The 26,112-nt window shown below is 39.4% G+C and overlaps 1 protein-coding gene across 2 annotated transcripts in view; it reads right to left on the bottom strand.

Moving 5' to 3' along the window:
• Positions 1-11,749: 11,749 nt before the first annotated feature.
• Positions 11,750-26,112, bottom strand: part of MMD (monocyte to macrophage differentiation associated) — an 82,170-nt gene continuing 67,807 nt past the window's right edge. For both annotated transcript variants that reach the window (XM_089673291.1, XM_089673292.1), the window contains exons 3-7: positions 22,668-22,828; positions 19,614-19,688; positions 17,674-17,775; positions 15,382-15,451; positions 11,750-12,903 (exon numbers count right to left, since the gene is read on the bottom strand). In XM_089673291.1, the coding sequence (XP_089529417.1) occupies positions 12,700-12,903; positions 15,382-15,451; positions 17,674-17,775; positions 19,614-19,688; positions 22,668-22,828 (612 nt within the window). In that variant the 3' untranslated portion in view covers positions 11,750-12,699. The remainder of the gene's footprint in view (positions 12,904-15,381; positions 15,452-17,673; positions 17,776-19,613; positions 19,689-22,667; positions 22,829-26,112) is intronic.

Consider the following 26,112-nt stretch of genomic DNA (forward strand, 5'->3'; position numbering starts at 1 on the left):
TATAACTGGTGCTATTTTGACCACGTGCATTACCGTGCCTGCCATTTCATCCTGGACAGCAAGTTAGAACAAATGTAAAATTCTGCATGAAACCCGTACACCCATGTTTCGTAACCAGTAATGATCCTCAACACGAAGAACGGGTCTCAAATGGCACGCTGACGGAGTTTTTGGCAGACTACGACTCGGTGTTCCTTCTGCTCCTGGGTCAGCAGACTGGGGATCTGGCCACCCAAAACACCTCGAATGACTCATTGCAGCAACGCCATAAACTTGATGAATCATGTCAAACGTCTTCGAGGCATATTTGCCCAGTTTCATGTAGAATTTCACATTTGCTCTTTGTTCTAATTTGCTGGTCATGATAAAACAGCTGACATGGTAGTGCACATAGTACACAGGACAATGTCTTTTGGCACACTGACTTATCAAGGTTGGTACTCCATGTGACTGTGTGTGCAGTCTTGCGCTGCCATCTGTTGGCATGTTGCAAAGTTAGTCTTGAAATTTTTTTATACCACCTTGTATATATGTAAAGCTCTGCATGAATTGACAGCGCTATATACTGTAAGTAACTGTAATAAATAGGTAAATGTCATCAACTCTGAATGACCCCCCAATGCACATATAAATTATACACAACTGCACCTGGGCTACTGTGAACCACAACATATAGATGTGTATGCTCTGTGCACCACCTTGGTTATAATAGTGCAGGTGCATAATATTGTGAATTGAGGTTCTATTCAAGTCAATTGGCTGTCTTACTGCCACACATGAAAATGTGTGTGCTAATGCACCCTAAAGCTGGCCATACACAATTAGATCTTTTTCATTCAACCAAAAAAAAAAATCCAAGAGATGCCTCCCTACACGCTATAAAGTGTGGGTGCACAATCATCCAGCTGTTGTTACTGTATTCGACAGCTGGCACCCACGACAGTTGGAATACCCAAGCAGCGTCTGTATTGGATCGGATTCAGCTGCTGTTTGGTCAAAAATTTCCATCCTTCTTATATTTTTCAATTGAAGGATGTTGGGTGGGAGAGTGATGACAGGGCAATCCATGGAGCATATTTTTTGCTGCTTAATCACGGACTGGACAAGCTTAATATAATGTATGGCCAGCTTTAGGTCTGAAGGGGCCTTCAAGAAAAACTGTGAAGCCTGGTGAGAGATCCCAATTGAAGAGAGGTTTCAACCTTATTTGTCCCATGTTGACTGTATTTTCATATAGTCAACATGGACCGTAAAAGTTTGGTTTTGTACTGGCTGCATAAATGGGAAGGAGATGTTGATTCTGCCAGAGAGATCTCATGACTGGATTGTGTTAATGAAATGTAGTTTTAGAAGAGTTGTTTTTAACCTATTGTCTGTGTGCAGCCTGTGTGAAAAAAATCTTACAAGATGAGATAATCTGATTGGTTCTTATAAGCAATGTAGATCATTATTTCTGCAGATACAGTAATGCATGAGGCACAATGAGTTAATCGCTAAATGATCCTTTTTCAATGTGTTTGAGTCTGTAGAACATTTGCAACTCCCACATTTACAGGAATTGAGCTGTCATGCCATCTGTGAATGTAGGTAGGATGGCTGTGAATAAAGTCGCCAATTAAAGAAAAAAACATAGAAAACGCTTTAGTGTGGGTTTATTTTTGCCACTGGAACATAAAAGGAATTGGTCTCGGAAATGTAAAATATGGGACAATTCTAGCTCCTTGAAAGCAGTCACCACATGGTTCTGTCAAGTTCCTTTAGCTCTCATGAAAGCAAACCTCGACACAGGATGATTTATTTACTAATGCTGGAGAGTGCAAAATTAGGTTCACTTCTGCATAGAAACCAATAGGCTTCTCACTTCAGCTTGTTTAATTAAGCTTTGGCAATAAAACCTGGAAACTGATTGGGTTCCTTGCAGAAGTGAGCCTGATTTTGCACTCTCCAGCTTTAGTAAATAAAACCCCAGGTGGTCTTCAACTTCAGCTATGAGTAGAAATTCTGGTAAATCAATCGGCTTCTCATGATGCAATGCACGTGCATCAGTGGTGTGCATCGAAGGCGTGCGCACAACTTAAGGACGGCGCGCATGTTACACCCAGGTTTGGTGGGATTGAGGTGGAAGGGAAGTCTCTGAAAACATTGCAGTTTTCCAGAGAACTAAAAAGTGCTCTTGACATTCTATTCATTGACGTTATAGGTTCACTTTAATTGAAGAGTTACATTACTAAATATTTCTCCTGTTTGCATACTGTTACAAGTTGAGTACTTCCTTGAAGTAGACTCATGGCTTTCTGGCCCACCCAAACCTGGGTACACCTTGCATGTCATCCTCAAATGACCTCATCCTAACACCTGTGCCACACCTCAGAGACTCACGCATTGCATTGCTGGTTGCCAAATGGTTTGTAAGAGCATGACGGAGCAGGTTAAAAATTATTAACATTTACCTATTGTTCATGCATTAAGATGGGGGAAGCCATTTTCATACTTCCCTGTATCTTTAGACTGGAAACTGAAAATATTAATTTCTCCCTGATTTTTAGGCAATCATGACCGCAAAGATAAACCAGCGCCTTATTGTTTCAAACTTCACTATTATCTGTGATTAACAGTGAATGATCCCTAACAAAAGGTTCAAATCGGAACTAACCTGCCAAAACAAATAACGATACAATATTTTGTAGGCTACATAAAGCTACACTATTAGGAAGCAGTGAAATAATTGAGGGGCTAAACACGGTTTGTGAATGTATAAGTCCTGAAGAACCTGCCCAAAGGCATGTCCACAAAATAGGCCTGCTTCTCCTGGGAAACTAATATACAGTTCTCTCTGAAATAGTGGACAACCCAATATTCAGGATGACATCTTTGGAAATTTTTTTTTGTTTACAAGAAGCATACAAAGAACAAAATCTGGGATGATTCTCTTGAATGATGGCAGAGTTTTTTTCCCTGGCCCATATTTTATAAAAATGATCCTACTAGAAGCAAGGAGATACCACATACAATGGGTTTGTTGCCAGTGTGGATGCAGAGTTATGCCAATAGTACTTATTTAAGAAAGCTACTTCTGCAAATGACTCAACCCTTCAGCACAAATTTAATGTTTACAGTGTAAGTGCCATAAAATCTGCCAACAAAACAACAAATCAAGCCTATAACAAAACACAAAGACAAACAAGCTATGGCTACAGGAATATGAATTGAACAAGGCAACGTGTTTTCAGACAGTACAATTGTGCGAAAAAGAACAAAACATGTCAGGTGTTTATCTTAATATAAGACACTTGAAAGCCGTGTTAAGATCCTTAAAAAATGTAGGAATCTCAAATTGTTAGCAGGTTTAATGCTGATGAGTCAACACAACTGGTGGGAAAAGGTACAGTTCATTAATGAAAAGGATTCTTAACCGCACTTATTCGGGACCCAAGTTTTATCAGTGGTTTGCAACTTGATGCATTTTAAGAAATGACTAAAACGGAAAGGGTTCTTTGCAACTGCAGATCTCCTAGCTTTTCAGTTAAGTTGCCTCTTGAAACAGGTGGAAATCCACTGTTTTCTGGGTAACCCAAAATTCTGGTCACAATAACCCATGGCTGTCATTTCTCTAATACTTTACAGTAGTACCGGTGCCAGTGCTTCTGTTTATTGTGGTGGTGCTAAGTGAATCTCATGTTTAGGCTGTATGCACACAGGTGTTAAAATATTCCCATCTACTCTGGATCTTTCCAGCAAAAAAAAATTCTTGCTTTGGTGCATAATTATGGGTGCTTATGGCTGCATGACGTTCAGAAACATATACACGTAAATGCATTCTATTGGCCAGAATATTCACTTATTCCAGCCAGTAGAATTAATTTATAAGCCTTTATACAGGTAGGCATGCAAATTATGCCAGTAAGCTCCTTTCCAAATCCAGGTTTGGGGCATTTTTTACACACCTGAACACTGTTCTAAAATACAAACCCAAGCCCTACAATGTGAAAGGACACATTGACTGAAATACAGCTGTATTCAGAATAAAAGCTATATTTTGTATGTGCTTGTGCATGAGGCCTCACTGTACAAGGCCAGTCTTATGCCATTGTGCATGAGGACTTACTGTACAAGGCCAGTCTTATGCCATTGTGCATGAGGCCTTACTGTGCAAGGCCAGGCTTATGCCGTTATACACGAGACTTCACTGTACAAGGCCAGTCTTATGCCCTTATGCATGAGGCCTCACTGTACAAGGCCAGAATTATACCGTTGTGCACAATGGCTCACTGTACAAAGCCAGAATTATACCGTTGTGCACGAGGGCTCACTGTACAAAGCCAGTCTTATGCCCTTATGCACGAGGGTTTACTGTACAAAGCCAGTCTTATGCCCTTATGCACGAGGGTTTACTGTACAAAGCCAGTCTTATGCCCTTATGAACGAGGGCTCACTGTACAAAGCCAGTCTTATGCCCTTATGCACAAGGGCTCACTGTACAAGGCCAGTCTTATGCCCTTATGAACGAGGGTTCACTGTACAAAGCCAGGCTTTTGCCCTTATGAACGAGGGCTCACTGTACACAGCCAGTCTTATGGCCTTATGAACGAGGGCTCACTGTACACAGCCAGTCTTATGGCCTTATGCACGAGGGCTCACTGTACAAGGCCAGTCTTATGCCCTTATGAACGAGGGCTCACTGTACAAAGCCAGGCTTTTGCCCTTATGCACGAGGGCTCACTGTACAAAGCCAGGCTTTTGCCCTTATGCACGAGGGCTCACTGTACAAAGCCAGTCTTATGCCCTTATGCACGAGGGCTCACTGTACAAGGCCAGACTTATGCCCTTATGCACGAGGGCTCACTGTGCAAGGCCAGTCTTATGCCTTTGTACACAAGGCCTTACTGTACAAGGCCGGTCTTTTGTTGTGTATATTTACTTTCAGACAACTCATTTAGCATTGCAAGCTATTAAAGTAAAAGTTCAACCAAAGTGTACGCTTTTTAACCGAAAACCTCTTTTTTGGTGCCACCCCAATACTGGTTTCAGTTTATAACCAATGTCTTGACTTCCATTAGTATAGATAAAGCGAACATTGGACCGCAGTCCATGGAGAGTGTTTCTGTGTACAGTACTTGCTATATTTGCACTATTATCTTTGTTCCGTGTCTTATCCTTTAGGTAGCAGTCCAATCTATGCACCTTCTTCTCCTGAAGAAGCAAAAAAACACGAAACATGTTGAGCTTTATGTGAATGGACAGTGGCAATCTTAGGATGATCATACTGGACCACTAATTTGAATATCGTGAACTTTTTATATAGTGTGGGGCCACCACCATAAGTGCAGGATGCTGCTATGTTTTATTTTAATGTATTTTAATTGTGCATTAATAAAGATAGTATACTTTTTAAGATAATTTGGTGTGGTGCCTGAAAAAATGCATGGACTGTGATTCAATGTCCGCTTTGTCTATATTCATTGAATTGATTTAGGAACGGGGCACTTTGTGTCCGTTAGGGAAACAAGCTATTGTCTTTCAACTCAGCGTTGTCTCATTCCCATTAATAATTTGTTTCCATTAGTATAAGGTCTAAGCCCCAGACAACTAACGCCACCGCTCTGCCTTCTGCAATGGCCTCTGTCCATTAAGAACACTGCTATTGGATAGGGGGACATGGGCATGGCTAAGCTCCACAAACTGGAAAGATAAGCTTTATAAAGTGAAACCAGATCACGGGGCACGCAGAAGAGTCTTTTTTGGCTAGCATAGGGAACAGCAGGCACCATGCTTTAACTGCTCTTAGACAAAGCAATTACTTCTAAAATTTCAAAACAGTTGACATATTCACTTTAAAGAAAAGGGGAAATGAGGAATACAAAAGGTGCTAGCAGCACAATTTTGGACGAATTGCTAGCTTTACAGCTAACATGCAGATCCTACTGCTTCTGTGCATTGTGAGTCACATACAACTATGCTGTTTGGGAGTTCAGATGCTTTGCATGTACTCCTTTTCTATAGGAGTGCCTCACTAGGTATTGAAGCTGAAAGATCAGTATGAACGCCAATGAGTTCCACCTGGACTCTTGGATTTCCTAACTTTTAACAAATGAAGTGATGGTAGATATTTGTGACATACAAATATACATTACAGAATATGATTAGGCATCAGCGTACCAACTGTTAAATCAAGGAGAGGGTCTAAGTTTGTGGGTCCCAATTTATAGGGCAAGAACCTCTTGGTTGATGAGTTTGATAGCTAACGATGTACATGATACTTATTTACACAACACCAAAACATTAAGTACATTTTAAAAACAAGGTCTCCTAATGTCATTCTGTCTTAATCACTTGCAGAGCTTTCTAGATTTAATACTGGTTATAAGTAGCAGAGGTTCCTATATCAGTTTTCTGGCAATTGAGAAGGAACTAAACAATACTGTTAGTGTTAAAGAGAACCTTGTATTATGATCACATTAATAACTGAAATTAGTATGATATACAATTTGTGGACACCCGACCATCACTCCTATATGAGCAAATTGGACATCCACTACAAGAACCATGGGTGTTAATATGGAATTGCCCCCATCCCAGCTTCTTGTGTCTATAACAGGGTTTCCCAGCTAGGGTTCCTCTAGAGGTTGCTAGAGGTTCCTTGAGCAATCAGCAATTTTTGCCTCTCAGATAAGCTTCCACTGACACCACTGATCCTTTTTGCTATTTGTAAGAAGACAATTATTCCCAATGACCACAAGTGTAAGGAGCATGCTTCTCACTGACCTTCACACAAATGTATTCTAAGTTGTAGATATAGTAATTTTTAGCAGGGGTTCCCTGAGACCGGAAAGTTATTTCAATGGTTCTTCTGTTTAGAAAAAGGTTGAGAAAGGCTGGTCTAGAACAACATCCACTCTTCTGTGAAGGTTTTCCACAAGATTTTCACAAGAGTGTGTCTGTGGGAATTTGTGCCCATTTAGTCAAAGGATTATATTTGTGAGGTCGGGAACTGATGTAGGGTAAGAAGAAGACCTGCTTAACAATTCATCCCAAAAGGTGTTCAATAGGGTTGGGGTCAGGGCTCTGTGTAGGCCACTTGAGTTCCTAAACACCAAACTCATCAAATGAGGTCTATATGGAGGTGTCTTTGCGCACAGGGGCACAGCCATGCCGGAACAGAAATAGCCTTTCCCAAACTGTTCACACAGGGCTGGGAACACACAATTGTCTAAAATGACTTTGTGTGCACCAACAATAACAGTACCCTTCAATGGAAACACCTGAACAATCTAATAGTTTGGAGGAGTGCAGGGGTGTGGAAATTTTTTGAAAAAACTGCTTGTCCAGGGACTAAATCTGGGTCCAAATCTACTTGTCCAGATAAAAAAAAAGAATACATTTTAACAAAAACCGTATTTAAATCTGAGGTGCTGTTAGGAATGTCTGGGACTTTTAAAATCAAAAGGGGCTCTCACCCGGGGACTAGCAGGAAGGAGAGAGACCTTGCCGTGTAATGAGCACTGATTGGGTGCTTGTCAGGTAAGGGAGTTTCAGGCTTATCACTTATCCCTTTTGCTGCCAGAGCATTTTTTGCGTTTTTTAAAAACTCGTTTTAGACTTGAAGATTACACAAAACCCCCAAACATGGTATGTTTTCGGAATTTAAAGACTATAGAGAACAAAGTAGCGGTAGTTCCAATTTTTTAGGTCGCCCGATATTACCACAATGGTCTAGGAAACGCAAAATTTCAGTAAAAGTACACTTAAGTTAATTTTAGGACACAAAATGCAATAAATTACCCTATTTTTTGGTAAAATATAAAAGATGAGGTTGCACCGACCACCGATATCCAACATGTCAACCCTTAAATTTGAAATGCTGACAAATTTCAGTACCCTATATTTTCTATAGGCGACGTTTTTAAAGCCCACTATAGGTCATCAGTATAGTGTTACGGAAGAGGTCTTAGTAGGTGCTAGAATTATTACTGTCATTCTGGTGTGCATGGCGCGTGCTTTCTCTTTTGTACATGCGTATATGTGTGTGTGTGGGGGGGCTCAATTTTCTTTTTGAGGGAATGTTATGTGCTTGGGTGCAACTTTGATTTTTTTTTTTACTATTAAAAAAAATAGTTTTACTTAACTTTTTTTTTTCATCAGACAGGGTACAAAAAGTCCCATATGTGATGATTTTTTGGTGACAGTCTAAAAGACCTGCATGTCTCCTCTGTATGTAATGCAATGCACATTGCACCGCATTACATTCTTTCCCGGTCTCAATGGAGAGCCCTGCTGCTTGCCCACAGCAGGGCTAAAGGTTGAAAGAAGCTACCTGCCAAGACACTCGTAACTACTTGTCCTGAGCGTCGGACAATACAAATTCAACATCCCTGGGAGTGCCCACACTATTGGGCACATGATGGAGGGTTTGATGGTCAGATGTCCACAAAACCAGCCTGCTGCACTGTCTTGTCCATACATGGACAGAATCCTCACTACAGACAGCACATATTTATATACTGTACATGAAGATCTCTGCTGCAGTTTGGCTGGGGAGGGAAGAGACTACTAACATTAAATCAATTGACCAGCGGATCAGGAAGTCCGAGTGGTCCTATCACTTTGGCACTTGTATCAGTGTTGAATTACAGTCATGAGCATGAAGAGAGTCATGCTCTTTACACTAGAACATCATTTGAGTAATATTTTACGTATTCCACTTACTATATAAACATGAGCGATCAAGATTTTAGACAAGTTCGATTTGACACAAGTTCCAAAATAAAAAAAGATTTTGAAGGTTGTGATTTTAAATGGGTTTACATGTTTAAATAATAAATATCTTTTAGTATTTTAATTAAGCAAGCCATAATTTTTCGGGGGCATATAGGTCCATCTTGCTCCATCCTTGCAATCTACAATGAACATGTAAGTTGAGCACAGGTCCTGCATTTTTCTTAGAACATTTTGCAGTCAAGCTAAGACTGTTTTTATAAATAGTGAATACTTGTGAGCTATTATGAATGAGGCATTCAGTGGGTAATATATAATTGTCTACTGATAAAATGTGCTTGGTGCGCTGGCACTTACACAGACTCACTTGCTAGTGTATATACAATATTATAAATAAATTTATAGTGCCGCGCTCCTATTTACTTATATATATATAACTTAATCCTTGGGGTACATGAATTGATATCTGAAACAATACATAAATCACTGTGACTAGTGAAGAAAATAATCAATAATAAATAATGATAGATCAATTGTGAATCACTATGACTGGTAAATCAATTAAAAATAGATAAATTTAAATATGAATAGATCAACAACCTTCATTAATGTGACTGATATCAATCAATCAAAAAATCCTTAATTAAATGTGACTGTAAAAGGATGAAACTAAGATAAATAAAATCCTAAATATGTGCCACTCTGATCTGATGTGATCACTCCATCTATATTGTGCAAAAGCATACATAAATGTGCAAGTGCAAACAATAAAATTCATAAAATAAAGTAAAAAGTCTTTCAAATAAGTGGAATGTGCAGGTGAATTCCTTATTCCCTCTCGCCGGGTGCTTAGTGGTCTCCCTATGCGCTCACCTTAGTATTTGCCTAAATAAATTCAGGCAAATAAGCTTTTAATCCTTCCAGGATTGATGGGATGATACTCTTATGTAAGATGTTCCAGAAGATGGGTGTGGATCTATAAGGATCCTCCTGAGGAGAGTACAGGAGGATCCCTATAGATCCACACCCATCTTCTGGAACATCTTACATAAGAGTATCATCCCATCAATCCTGGAAGGATTAAAAGCTTATTTGCCTAAATTTATTTAGGCAAATACTAAGGTGAGCGCATAGGGAGACCACTAAGCACCCGGCGAGAGGGAATAAGGAATTCACCGGCACATTGCACTTATTTGAAAGACTTTTTACTTTATTTTATGAATTTTATTGTTTGCACTTGCACATTTATGTATGCTTTTGCACAATATAGATGGAGTGATCACATCAGATCAGAATGGCACAGATTTAGGATTTTATTTATCTTAGTTTCATCCTTTTACAGTCACATTTAATTAAGGATTTTTTGATTGATTGATATCAGTCACATTAATGAAGGTTGTTGATCTATTCATATTTAAATTTATCTATTTTTAATTGATTTACCAGTCATAGTGATTCACAATTGATCTATCATTATTTATTATTTATTATTGATTATTTTATTCACTAGTCACAGTGATTTATGTATTGTTTCAGATATCAATTCATGTACCCCAAGGATTAAGTTATATATATAAGTAAATAGGAGCGCGGCACTATAAATTTATTTATAAGACTGTTTTTACTTTTCTTTTCAGATTTTTAGGTAAGCATGGCACTTAGCAAAACTAGCACAGAGACTACATGGGGTTTTATTGGCATCTGAATTGCTTTTTTCTCCATACAAGTCAATAAGCATGCAAACACTGCTTAAAAGGTGGTCAAATGAAGGTCAGAAGAGATGCACCTGTAAGGGAACTGAAAGAAAAGTGAAAAAATGGAAAAATACTTATTGGTCAATCAAATCCATTTTCTTATTGTCTTGCTTGAGGGAAGACCTATGCTTATCCCAAGCATGCTTAAATTCATTTATTGTCAATTGGTTGACTAACTCTAGAAGACTGTTCAGGCATCCACTACTCTTTTGGTAAAATAATGCTGTTCAACTTTACTTTAGAACTTTTCCTGTTAGTTTGAGGTCATACCTTGTGTTCCTAAGCTTGGCTTACAGAAAAAAATACTACCCACTTGAACCCTTATCCTGCTGTATGCCGTACACTGTTGTATTCATGTTCAAGATGTCTGCCTTTAAGAAACTCAAAGTGGCCTGATGTATCTTAACCTCGACTGCTCACTGGGAAAAAAAGCATATTTGTAGGTACATGATCCTCTCTGGATTAAAATCTTGCCCCAAAAAATTCCAGTTACTGCTGACACATTTTGAACCAATCACAGTCCAGAGGGCCTAGTTAAAGGTCCAAAGAGCTTAAGACTTTAACTAAGGCACTTTAATATTTTACAGTAATAATGCAGTTTTAATCCAGGGGATACTGGTTACATCCAACGTACTAGATACTTTTTGTAGAATTTTTTTGTGGAAGAACTGTTCAAGGCCTGTACTACACAAAGGGATCCAAATCACAACACATGTGGTTTTACAGAACCCCATTGATGCTCTAGTATGTTAGTCCATATATTCTAAGCAGGAACCGGTCTATGAGAGTTTTTCAAAATGGATACTCCAGGACCTTTGTCTTGACACCTGATTTGCACATTTGTTACGGGTCATTGATGTGTTATATATACCAAACCCAAGGTCAGGATCATTTCCTGAAGCTTGTACCTCCAAAAAAAAAAAAAAAGTTGTCAACAGCTGCCTAGCATGACAGGTCCTCTTTAAAATTCCAGGAAGTACTGATATAAGAACCTCTGCCATTTACCAAACTTTTCTAACATTAGTTCATTGGTGTAAATACTCAGCTGCTGCAGCACCAACACTCAATACATTTTTACAGTATTTATACAGCCTTCAAGGTTTCCATGATTGGCGTGAACACCCCCGAGTTGGTCGGTATTCATAACAACTTCCTTCGTCTTACCAATGTGCAAGAAAGCCTCCCTTTTTTTTTTTTTTCAAGCATACGCAACTTAGCGTTTGGAATGTATGTATTTGATATAATATATAGTTTTTACTTTCTAAATGCTTGTACAAACCGAGGAAAGAAAATACCCTCATTTTATTTTAAATCTTGGCATTTTAAACGTTGAAATGCTCGAATTTGCCTTTGTAAAGAAATACATCTGTGTTTAAAAAGTATACTCAAACGGCTGATAAAAAAGAATCTCCTGCATTGTAAACATTAGGTAAGCCAGTTGTAGAACTCAGCTGGACCGTCTCTTCGTGGGTGTGTTCTGTAAAGCAAAAGGTGTGGCCCACAGCAACCAATCGGGGTCCACTAGGACCAAGCAGCCCTGGTATTACTGTCTGGGCAGGTACGAGTTATAGAATTCACCCGCCAGCTTCTTCATCTCCCAAGGGTTCCAGTGGGGAGACAACTGCACCTAAGTTCCCAGCCCCGTCCAGCTTAGATTTATTCACATATTACATTACAGAGGGGCAGCAGCAGGAGGAGCGAGACCCCTCTTAACAAGCCTTTGTAATGACGAAAGCAAGGAGGCAGACTTAGTAATATTTTGCGAAGAAACTCATTAAACTCTTGAGCCCTCAAATGGCAATCGCCAATGTGTCACTGGACTTACCAGCCTCTACCAAAAATGGATATATCCATTTTGGTTGGAATTACTTTTAACTGCAGATAAAAAAAAGAAAAAAAAAAAAAGACAGCTGGAAGCTGACTGGTAGCTATGGCCAACACTTCTATCCCATTATATGTTACAGAACACCCTTCTAATTGGTAGCTGAGTACTTAACGGCCGATACCAAGCTTTAGGGCCTTAGAACAGGCCAGCTAGGGGCACAATATTGGCTGAGGAATGGGTCTCAATTCTAACTGCTATTCAGATTCACATCTTTTTCACAGTATGTTGTAGAGAACCAGATACGTCAGTGCATTATTTCCTGTTATAACACAATACCTCCCATGCCTTATCATACATTCTTTTTCATGTCAAGTAATACTGATAGTGTTTCTTCTCTACACCATTTCGTCATAGGTGTCGGATCAAATCTGAAGACGGACTTTTGTACAGGTATTTCCAGATGGCGTAATAATGCACGGCAGCTGCAAGGGCAACAAAGAGGTGCCAGATGGCATGCGCAAAGGGGATGATTCCGTCACTCTTGAAGAAGACAACGCCCAAGCAGTAGATCAGGCCTCCCCAAGCCAATTCTTGTAAGCCCTCTGTGTTGTTCTGTGTAAGGAAAGAATATCAAAGTTGACTTTCAGAAAGTAATAAACACATTAATAAAATAGTTTTTTTTATTAACCACAACAAGCCTTGTTCATTCAATTAATTGTACAAAATAATGGTGGAGCGCTACCCTCTCAATACCTAAAAATAATATCCATTATTATTGTGAAATAAAAAAAAACATAAATAAACTCCTATGTGAAATCATAATTACTCTCTGTATAACATAAATATCACATAACTCATATTTAACAAACATTCCATAAAGCGCATTCAACAGCGGTGAGTCCACAATCTCAGTGCTGCAAACTATCAGTGATCAAGAAGATGCATTCAACAAAATGTATTCAAACATGAATAATAAGTTATACACATTTTTTTGACCCCTACCCCCACTACCTCTCCGGGCTCTTCAATGCGACCGGGGCACCCAGTATCTGATCTGGCAGTTCCACTGGCAGATCATAGAGTAGGCCAGGAACTGGAAAGTCCCCGGCCATCTTTATGGTCTAAGACAGTGGTCTCCAAACTGCAGCCCTTTGCTTTCTTTTATCTGGCCCTTGGGACACGCTTTAATTCACTGACATCAATGAAAGGCATAATTCCTGCTAATGACACCAATGATGGGGCAAAATTCCTACCAATTTCATAAATGATGGGGCATAGTTCCTCCCAATGCCACAAACAATGGGGCCCAATGATACGAATGATGGGGCAAAATACCTCCCAATTACACCAATGATAAGGCAGAATTTCTCCCACTGTCACACAATGATAGGGGATGGTAAACTCCCACTGATACTGGGACATTTTGTATTCCTGTTGACAACAGTCCGCCCCCCCCCCCCCCTAAAGACTGAAGGACAGTAAACTGGCCTTTTGTTTAGAGACCCCTGGTCTAAGTGACTAGAAGCGATGGCATTTCATCACTTCCAGTCAGGGCAGATGTAAACACTGCATTTTTATTTTCTGGAAAGCATGAAATCATTGTTTTTTTCTATTTCCTGCTTTCCAGAAAAGATTAGATATCTGGGGTCTTATAGACCCCAGATGTCTCCATAAAGAGGATATGTCATACTTTATTTCTATCACAAGGGATGTTTACATTTCTTGTGATAGGAATAAAAGTGATCACAAAAATTAAAAGGGACAGTGTAAAAATAAAATCATAATTAAAAAAAAAAATTAAAGCTCACCCATAGTGCACACAGAGGCAAACGCATATGTGGGTCATGCACATATGTATGTGTTCGCACCACATGTGGTCATCATGAGGGCAAAAAATTCCAGCACTAGATCTCCTTTGTAACTCTAACCTGTACAAATGCTTAAAAACACAGCCTACTGAGATTAAGTATCGTAGTTTGTTGCAATTCCACGAGCGTGCGCAATTTTTAAGCGTTACGAGTTAGCTATTTGCTAGGCATAACATCTTTTATATTTTACTAAAAAAAAAATTGTGTTTTTTGCATTAAAATCCATTAAATTGTATTATTTCCCAAAAACTTGAAAAACCGCTGAACAAATACCATGTGACATAGAAAAAATGGTAACAACCATTTATTCTGCAGGGCCTCTACTACAAAATATATAATGTTTGGGGGTTCAAATAATTTTCTAGCAAAAAAAGACTGATTTTTACATGTAGAAGAGAAGGGTCAGAATAGGCCTGTTTTTTTAAGTGGTAAAGGTCAACAACAGGCTAAATACACAATTGAAATACATATATAAGAGTTGTGTGACTTGCTAAAAATTTTTTATTTTTGCTCATCAATTACCGCATTTTACAGACACCAAGCTGGGTGATTTGATCTTATTCTTTTGCAGATAAGCAGTACAGTTAGGTCACCTCTCTTCTCCCATTTTGTGCCCTTTCCTCCAGTCAGCTGTCCATTATCAGCATATGTGTTGCACTTCCACCTGGCAGTACTAGGGTCGCTGGTTCGAATCCCAACCCCGGCACCACCTGCATGGAATTTGCATGTTCTCCCTGTGACTGCGTGGGTTTCCTCCGGGAACTCCTATTTCCTCCCACACTCCAAAAACATGCTGGTAGGTTAATTGGCTCCTGTTTAAATTGGCCCTAGTATGTGTATGTATGAATGTAAGTTAGGGACTTTAAATTGTATGCTCCTTGAGGGTTAGGGACTGATGTGAATGTACAATACATATGTAAAGAGCTGCGTAAATTGACAGCACTATTAAAGTACCTGAAATAAATAAATAATATGTGAATGCAAGAACCTGAATGGCCCCAAGGGCTGCCCCTCCTTTTTCCCAGTCTGCATGCTGAACAATAGTTAACAGGAGACTGATATTAAGTCAAAAACAAATATTGTGTGACATTTTTAATATAAACATAACTACACTCGTTTTTTTTTCTTTACATCTGAATGGAGTTGAACACCATAAAGGAAACACATAAAAAAATGTAGGAGTGGCAATACCAATTCAATTTTAGTTATGGTGGATTCTTACCATTGATGTCACTACTAGAGCAGGAGAAAATCCCATTGCTAGATAGAAGAGCAATTCAATTACTTTATACCTGAAAAAATAAAATATGTGGTTACTGACTCATGTACAAACAGTCAATGCCATCATACTTTTGATACATCATGTCCAAAGTCATAGGCAGCACTGTTCATAAGAAGAACATTCTGCATTTCTTTTGTCAATAAGACCCTACCACCCTACAGCCGGGCATACACATGGGCAACTTTCCGTCAGTTTCAACAACTTTTGATTACCCAAGAATGGAACATACAAATGAAAGTGATTGCCTAAAAGGAAGCACCCATAAATTCGATTAACCACCAGAATTTGATGGATCAAACTGGTGACACCTTCAGTACAAGTCCAGAAGAAATGAATTGAAATCAGACAAAACTACATCAATTTCATCGAGAGGCAACTGGATTTTTATTTGCTGGGCTTGATCAAGGCAATCTGAATTCTATCTCCTTGTTGGAAACAACTATTTTCCACATTCAAACCCTTAGGATTTCGGTGCTAGCGAACTGACTAGGTCAAATGTGGTTGAAATTGAAATTTGCCACATGTATGGTCAGCATAATTCTAAGATGAAACAGAAACTTGATTTCAATAATCTGATTGGTTGTTAGCAGGGGTGGACTGACAACTCGTGGGGCCCCCGGGTAATAGGGGATCATGGGTCTGTGTCCTTGCCCAAACTCAAAAAAGCCTATGAAAAAGGTACCAGGGGCATCTCATGGGGCCCCCTACTGACTCCGGGCAGTGCCCGAGTTTCCAAATGGTCAGTCCGCCCCTGGTTGTTAGTACTTAATTTATATAACTTCATGCACAAGGTCTAAAGAAAGTCAAACTTTATGACTAGTAAAGTGTGTCAATTTATACAACTCTTATAAAGTGGGTAAAATGAACAAAGGACTTCCTGCATCTATCACAACAAACATTTTGTTTTTCTTTGTACTAAATGAAGAATTTGCTACCCTACCAAATTTGTCAGACATTGGGAATGAATCTTCCCTTATTTCAAAAATGTTAGTGAGAGGTCAGTTCAGCTTTCTTGTTCTCCATAGATACGCACTGAGTTTCCACCAGAGGGCACAGAACACAACAACATGGGGTCACCTGCCCTATTGTAGGATATTGCTCGAAATCCATAAATTCATGTGAGCCAGTGTACAGCAAACTACACTACATGGCCAGGATTTTCATACAAATAACTATCACTAAATAAGCTTGTTGGACATCCATTCCAAAACCATGGGCATCTCTTTGGAGCTGGAAACCCCTTAGCTGTTAAACAGCCTCCACTGTTCTGGAAGGACTTTCCAAGAGATTATGGAGTGTGCCTGTGGGAGTTTGTGTGCATTCATCCCAAAATACATTTGTGAGGTCAGGTACTGATGTTAGATGAAAGGACCTGGCTTTCAATTGGTGTTCAAATTTATCCCAAAGGTGTTCATAGGGTTGAGGCCAGGGCTCTCTGCAGGACCTTCTTCCACACCAAACTCATCCAACCATGTCTTTATGGAGCTGACTTTGTGCACAGGGGAACCGCCGTGTCTGAACAAAAAAGGGCCATCTTCAAATTGTAGCGACAAGGTTGGGGGCACATATACAATGTCTTTGTATTTCTGTAGCATTAACATTATCCTTCACTTGAAACACTCAATAATTTGGAGGGGTGTCAACATACACTTGGACATAAAGCATAGAGGTCAGATGTCCACAAACCTTTGTCTATATAGTTTTCTTTTAGCCATAACCATACAAGAAAGTTCATAACACATAACAATCGTATCTGTGTGTTGTGGTGCAGCACACTGTATAGGAACGTTGGGATGAAATTAATTAATGGTAACGGTCCACAACACACATAAATAAGACGTGTTACTGTTCAGTACTAAAATGAGCATTATACCGTGTATGGTGTTGTGAAAAAACTTTGGAAGATCTAAATAGCTTTAGATTTAGGAATCACAAGAATGTTTATTGGTTAAACAAAAATTTGGATTTAAAGTCACAGTCCACTCATAATAGATGGTACACTGACTGTTTACATATCTGTGGCCCCAACTGCTAGCAAAGTAAGGTAGTTCTGTTTCACCATTTACACCTATGGAGAATTCAGCAAGTAGAGCCAGAACAAGTTTGGTTGGGTAGAGAACAGTTGTGATGAAGTTGGGGAAGGATTCACTTGTTTTTTATTTTATTCATATTAAACATTGTTAACATGGTAATTATGTATGAATACATGAAGTAAAACAAAAGTAGTCTTACCTTTCATGGTACAAAAACACATAAATAGTTCCACCTGCTGCCATTAACCAGATAAACCACCTCATATGAGAAGCCAAAGGACCAAGTTCACGTAGATTTAACCTATAATGAAAGAACATCAGCCATTTTCAGCACACCTATCACTTACATTATTGGGGGTTGTAGAGAGCCTCCCCCTCATACCAAGCTTTGCCCATAATATTATGAAACTCTTCCGTGGATCATCTAAAGCAACCTTTTTCAACATTTTTGTCTCTGAAAAACCCCTAAAATAATTACACTTCTCGAAGAACCCTTACTAGAACCAATTCATTGGGCATCAGAGGGAAAAATACTCCCTTACATTGGTGGTCAGTGGGAAGAAAGCTCCCTGAAACTATAAAGGCATCAACAAATGAGAGGTCAATCAGTCACAGCTCAAGGAACCTCTGGCAACCTCTAGAGGATTCCTAGTTGAGAACGGCTGATCTAAAGTTTTCCAAGGTCAACTGAGAGATGTAATCCCATGAGTATGTTCAGACTTTTCTATTAGGCATCTTTCCAATTTAAAGCAGATCTAAACCTTTATTGGATGAGGTCTAGTTTGTTAAAGTACAATGTGCCATAAACTGCCATGGGATATCTTTTCATAAAAAGAAAAAAAATGGCAATACTCCCTTACATTGGTGGTCAGTGGGATGAATGCCCCTTACATCGGTGACCAGTGGGAAGAATGTCCCTTACATTAATGATCAGTGAGAAGAATGTCCCTTACATTGGTGGTCAGTGGAATAAATGCCCCTTACATTGGTGGTCAGTGGGGAAGCATGCCCATTACATTGGTGACCAGTGGGAAGAATGTCCCTTACAATGATGACCAGTGGGAAGAATGTCCCTTACATTAATGATCAGTGAGAAGAATGTCCCTTACATTGGTGATCAGTGGGGAAGAATGCCCCTTACATTGGTGGTCAGCGGGAAGAATGTCCCTTACATTGGTGACCAGTGGGGAAGAATGCCCCTTACATTAATGATCAGTGAGAAGAATGCCCCTTACATTGGTGATCAGTGAGAAGAATGTCCCTTACATTGGTGATCAGTGAGAAAAATGCCCCTTACATTATTGGTCAGTGGGGAAGAATGCCCCTTACACTGGTGATCAATAAAACTGACATCAGTTTTTTACATCTCTGAAAAACTATAGTTATAAGAGTCCCCATAATTCTCAGTTCCATAATAACAAAAGAAAATAATGGGGCCACATTCCCATAATGGAACACAAAATAAAGACAACTGTGTAATCAAGGGGAGTGGCAAATTCATTATATTTTGCTAAATGTGGTGGAAACAAACTATTCAGGATACTCTCACTAACCTTACCTCCTAGATGGACATTCAGTATTAAAGTCTATCTCTAACACATTTTAAGCAACTTTTTTTCCTTTTGTTAAAATTATATATATATATATATATATATATATATATATATACATACATGCACACACTAAGGATGGCCATAGACGGAGCTTAGCAATAATCGGCACGTAAAATATGGCAGGCTGGTTGTACCCAAGTTGATTGATTGTTTACCTTGGGTACATTCAGCCTGCCTATATATGGTTCGAATCTCGCCCAGCTATTGCTGAACCGGCCCAGATTCAGACCGTCAATGGACAGTTTTACTTCTGTAAGCTCCTCAGTCTGTTTTACATGATTTATTCCAACCCCCGTGCTTGCTACTTTTTCTGGATAGCTTGCCTGTTAAAGGAATCGGGAAAGGCAAAATCAATAGATCCTGAAAATGTTTCAACTACATCAGTTCTATGTGGAGTGACCCTTTAATGGAAATTGTGTTCCAAAGCCCCTTATGTACATTAAAACACACCTAATTGAGCTTCGTAAGGACAATAAACATACAGACTATAATTTCACATACAATTTATTATATCTCAAATACCCACCATGGTGCATAGGAGGCGGCAATGAAAAAGTAGATGACCATTCTGTCACACATGTGGAAACAATGCTCTATAGTCCTGGAAACAACAAAAGAAAAAAATGCTTATCTAGAGAGTTCTGTAACCGGTCTACCACCAGATAAATAATGCACTATTGTCAGGGAAAGTTGCCAATTATTTTTTTTGCTTGGTGGCCATGCCCCAGGGGGTTCATTCACAATATCGAGTGATAACAAAGAAGAAAATAGTGAGAGGCAACGTGTGTTTCTGCTGAACTTGCTTTCTTGTGTGTGCACTGGATATCTGAGCTTTGGAGAAACTACACAGTGTCCAGAATGTAGCAAAAGTATACAGTGGATTCAAAAAGTATTCAGACCCACTTCACTTTTTTCAATGTTGTTATGTTCTCATGTCTCTTTTTTTCTCATTAATCTATACTCAGTACCCTATAATGACAAAGTGAAAACAGAATTTTGGTAATGTTAGCAAATGTATGAAAAAAGGAGAAATTGAAATATCTGTCTTGCTTGTAAAAAAAAAAAAAGCCAGTTCCATAAAGACATACAGTAGTTTGAAGGCGTTTGTGTGGAGGAACTCAAGTGTCTTGTGCAGATTCCTTTTAGATTCCGATTAAAACTTTATACAGGGTTGAATGAAACGGCAAGTGGAGGGGGTAGGAAATGGTGATGATTTATACTCTGACTCAGCTTGAGCTACTGAGCATTGTAAACAAATGGGCTTTTGTAAACAGAATAGCTAAAGAGAGACTGGCAAACCAATGTACAATAGACTAGAGCTTTAATTTCCACTTGTAGTTAAATATATAAAAGATTAATGTGTGATGTTACAAACCAAAATAAAACAAAAGAAAGAAATATATTTTAGTCATCCTCTATAAAAATGGAAAAAATATATGTATGGGTGGTATCAAAAAGTTTCAAGACTAGTTTGTAACACACCAACAGATGGAAGCACAAGGCTGCACACACAGCCACAGGGAGCACCGACCTTCATAAGTCAGTGTGCCAAAAGACATTGTCCTGCATTCTTCAGGAGCTGTGCAACTGGTGCTATTCTGACCATGTGCATTACCACATCTGAGATTTCATCATGGACAACGTTAGGACAAAGAGCAAACATTAAATTGTGTGTGTGTGAAACCTGTACACCCAACTTTCGACATGAAGGATGGGTCATCGACGGCGTGCTGATGGAGTTCCTGGCAGACTTTGACACAGTGTTCCTTCTGCTCCTGGGTCAGCAGCCTGGGGGCAAACTTGGCTGTAACATGGTAGAATGTCACCAGCACACCAAGGATTATCAATATGGGTCCAAAAGTTTTAATGAGTGATCACATAGTTACAGCAAGGCAATGTTTCGAAGTCTCGCAGGACCCCTTCATCAGGCATGTGACATGCATGTGATCACTCAATAAAACTTTTGGACTCATATTGGTGATCCTCGGTGTGCTGGTGACATTTTCCCTTGCTGATTCTGTTCAGTTCCAGCCAACGGTCGCTGCAGCACCCACTTACATACACAGCCATTTTTAACACACGAACATGTGCGTTTGGATTGTACACTTGCATTCTTGGCAGTAACACGACGCACATTCAAATCACATGTGAGGATTGGCTGGACTGTTACGTATGACATACCGACAATGGCAGCCGTGTTGTGGATTGTTCTCCAAGGATCATCATGCACAAACAAGAAACAAAAATAATTTCAACATTTTTGGGGGTTGAGCTCATTGAAGGTCTTCCTAATCTCTTGTCATCTTCCAGTGATGTTCTTCCACTCTTGAAGCGCACTAAAAACACCTTGAACAACTCATTGTCAAACATCTCTGTGGTAAATTTGTCCAGTTTCATGCAGCATTTCATGTCTGCTCTTTGTTCTAACTTGCCATCCATGATGGAATAGCAGATATGGTACCGTACATGGTCAGAATAGCACCAGTTACACAGCTCTCGATGTACACAGGACAATGTATTTTGGCACACTAACCTATAAAGGGCGTTTTTCCCTGTGACTGTGCGTGCAGCCTTGTGCTGCCATCTGTTGGCGTGTTACAAAAGTAGTCTCAAAACTTTTTGATACCACCTCAAATATTTACACATACACAAAGCCACCATACATTCTATTTATCAGGGCAATCTACAGAAGCCATGTTCCAAAGGTTTAAAGAACAAATGCACTTGTATCCCACATTTGCTCATTTAACATAGCCAAGCAATGAAAGCAAGTTTGCAAGTATAACCTTTCACCTTATTCCTTCTGTCCCCTGAGAACTCTACTGGAATCCTCAACGATCTGCCAGATCAACTTTTTCTGCCTGTTGGCTGATAAAGATTCTTGCAGAAGACTTCAAAACAGGTACGAGAGAGAGCATCCTCAAATTCCTTTAGATGTACATGCCCCTGCCATGGTCTCTCTAAAGCACTACACTAAATGAAGGTCTGTCCACATCTTAATGCTCTAAGATAGGTCTTCAAGGTCCACCTTACCTCTTGGAAACCACCTCAAATGTATTAATCCCAGATTACACAGAAAGATGACAGCTAAAACATAAAATCCAAAAAGGGATTTAATGAAATCTATTAACATTCAAAAATAAACACATTTTTGGGGATTTTTTTTTAGTCTAGGAAGCCTAGGCAAGCCCCTGGAAATCAGATACATTTGGCAACTATTATCTATGGGCTGCAAAGATAAACAAGGAATATGCACATCTAAAGGAATGCTGGGAATGCCTTCTTTATAACAGAAAGTGCAAGTAGTCTTGTCTCTGCTCCCTCTGCCCTCATCAATTTCTTGATATTTTCTGGTATATTTGACCTATAATGAAGGAGAAATGCATTTTCAGGACTATAGCCTGCTGGCATTGGGTCAAACAATTATGGGCAGCAAAATGGGCAGTCAAGATTTTACTGCTGTCTGTTCTGTTTTGGAGCTTTAAAGTCAACGTTTCCCCAGTTTAGGGGGAAGGAATGTCCCTTTGCATCTCCCTTTACCATTCCCTTGAAATGGTTCTTTTTACACCAAGGTACGTACCGTAGGTGACTCTTCTTCCAAGTGACTATATGAAACACAGTGGACACTATAAAAAGGGCACACAGGCCCATGCCATAAATCCAGGCCGTTATCTTTTCCCATCGGTCGTCTGACATACGATGTAGAAAAGCACTTCCAATTATAGAAGGGACAATGAGGAACTATAAAAAAAAAAAAAAAAAAAAAACATATATGAATGTTTACTCATCAAACATTTTAAAAAGAGGACCTATCATCACCGGGCTTTTTACAAAAAAAGAGTTTTAAAGTGATCGGTGAGAAAAATCACTAAGTACACCAATTAAATACATATACAGTTAGGTCCATATATATTTGGACGCAGGCACAATTTTTAGTTTTTTTCAGGTATGTACTAAGACATATTCAGGTTATAGTTATATAATGGGTACGGGCTGAAAGTGGACACTCTCACGTTTAATTTGAGGGTATGCTCATCCAAATTGTAGGAAGGGTTTAGGATTTACAGCTCTTAAGAGTAGCCACCCCTCCCCCCTTTTTCACGGGACCAAAAGTAATTGGACAATTGCATAAAAAGCTGTTTCATGGCCAGGTGTGGGCTACTCCAATGTTATTTCTTCATCAGTTAAGCAGGTAAAAGGTCTAAAGTTGATTCTAAGTGTGGTATTTGCATTTCAAATCTATTGCTGTGAACCTACATCATGCGTTCAAAGGAACTGTTCATGCAAGTGAAACAGGCCATTGTAAGGCTGCACAAATGGAACAAATCCATAATAAATATAGGACAAAATGTATTCTGCTACATTTCATTGGTGAAAACCCAAATCAAAGCATATTATTTAGTCTGTGTAAAAGTTACGGCGTCTACAATCTATGGCATATATGCTTGAATTTATATATATCTATATATATAGATATATATATATATATCTTTTATTAATTCTTTCATTACAAAATATACCAAAACACACGCATGCACAGATTTCCATGTAAATTAACCCATTCCCTTCCCCTCCTTCCATCCTCCCCCCTCCCCCCATTCAATTACCCCTGTCCATATACCATATTCTTTACTTCAAGTTCCTCCTATATTTTTCTGTCTATATTTCTGTACCTTTCTTCATACCTCTACTCTCTTTTTCCTTCATATAACTCCCAACAGCTACTCAATCATACATACTTGAAAATGTACTAATCCTCACGTACTGATGGCTGATTCCATGTCTTGAGGCCCTAAAATGCCAGGACAGTATAAATATCCTCCTCAAATGACCCCTTTTTGGAAAGTAGCCAGGCCAAGGTATTTAGTAGGAGGCATGGCAAATTTTTTGAAGTAATTTTTTTTCACAATTTTTTTGAAAATTAGGAAATGTATATATATTTTTATCCATACTGTCACCAGTGCAGTACAGCGTCATCATATGACTGTGTGTGTTGTTGATCAGGGATACTGACTGGTGTCAGTACAAAAAAACAATAATTTTTGATTCCATTTTTTTTTTATTTCTTTCTTAACTTTTCTTTTTTAACTTTTTGTTTTACATACTTTCACCATATTAACACTGCTACTCTTGGGGGGGTTATCAGGGATTTTATAGACACTGTTATTGCTTAGAACAGCGATGATCACTGCTATAAGCAATAGTTTTAGATGTTATGGATGTCTTTCAATTCATGACAGCTTGCTTACTGTTGACATGCTGTGATTGGCTACAGCTAGCCAGGTACTATGTGATAGCTGTGGGCCAATCACAGCATGTCAACAATACGCAAGTTGTCATGAATGGAAATCAATTGACAGTTTGTTTACACAACATCATGTGATCGATATGATTCATCATAGTGATCACATGATGCCCTGGGCAGTCATAGCAGCTGGGTACCAATCGCGGTGATCCACTGTGTTCACCGGGCACAGTAGTCACAGGATCATGCTGCTGCGTGATCAAGGGAATGCGCTAGTGCACATGTGCCAGGTGATGTACCAGTACGTCGGCTGGCCTGCCTGTGCCACCTGCTCACATTATAACTACTGTGGGCAGGTGGAAAGTGGTTAATAGGGTTTAATTGCTATCACCATCTAGTGGTCATAATATGGTATTTTCCTGATTCACTGTATTCTTATGAATTAGGAATATCCAACCCAGAGGAGAAAATAGCTTGGTAAAATTTGATTTTGCCAACATTGCTACATAATTAATATACATGCAACTTTGCAGGACAAATAGTTTTAAGCTTTTTAATAAATACACCCTCTACAGTTTTAACTACCAAAGAATTTAGTAATTTAGTCCAGTCAGTCTTGTGATCCAGAGTCATCAGCCAGACAGCTCTTGGACCCCCCATGGGCTGATGTGCATTAATGGGAAAGGATATGCTTGTGACATGATTGACCTAATATGGGTACATGACCATGTTAGGTCCATGTTAGTCACCTAGTGGCCATATTATGTCTATGATATCAAAAGCATTCCTGATCTTTTGTGTATGTGCAAGTGTAGGGCAGGAAATTTCCCACCATTGGCTCAGCGATGACAGCTATGTTTGTCTGAATGGGCCTAAATTCTAACCGTGGGTGGTGGTCCGCTGAACACCTGGACAGATTCCTTCCTTCACGCTGGAAGGAGTCCAGTGAATCTAAGTGTGTATGACCAGCTTTAGCCATGGCCCAGGGCAAAGATGAGCAAAGGGCTCTGAGGTCAACATGCTGGAGACCACACTGGTTTGTGCTGGAGACAATGCTGGACTGACTGGATTAGTCACTGGTCATTGGAGAGCGACTGTATAGGCAAAGAGGAAGCAATCCCTTCCAGCAGGTCATGCCCAAGGGTGGATAGTGGTGGTGGACCGTCTTAGGGGCTTGGGCTGCTACCTTTGTGATATGACCTGAAGGTCGTTTTTTGTGCTTACTCATTAGCCCTGAAGAAGGTCGAGTCCATTCCCTGAAATACGTTGGCTGGATGTACATGCAACTTTTGATGTATGGTACATAAGACATTTATTAAAAGTGTAGTTTTCTGGACACTAGGCTCTCCTCCTTTCCTGCAAAGTCTTGTTAATATGTGTGTAATTCAAACAATCCTTTAAATATAAAATTGACGGAGCGTTATTGCATCTGTTTGATAATACCTGTTGATTCTGCTAGAAATCCAGTGAGCTGTTGTATGTTCCTCTGATCTCTATCGTTTTACCTGATATGGTGATACCAAACCTGCCCAATTCTCTTGGTGAACTACAGAATACCCCCATGTTTTGGAGATGAGAAGAGCAGGAGATGTTCTGTAGTCCTAACACCCTATCCTGGGGGAGCAATACTGCTCCTTCACAGAGGGAGTGAGCACCACTCACCCTTCCATACCTGCAAAAAATGTACTTGTAAAAAAAGAAAACGAATGCATTTGAGACCATCGAAGCTGCAATATATTAGATTTTTGTTCTTGGGTCCAAGTATGCTTCAACTACTGTG

The sequence above is a fragment of the Staurois parvus genome, unplaced genomic scaffold (assembly GCF_062004578.1).
Source record: "Staurois parvus isolate SC_StPar_1 unplaced genomic scaffold, SC_StPar_1.0 ptg000137l, whole genome shotgun sequence".
Lineage (NCBI taxonomy): Eukaryota > Metazoa > Chordata > Amphibia > Anura > Ranidae > Staurois > Staurois parvus.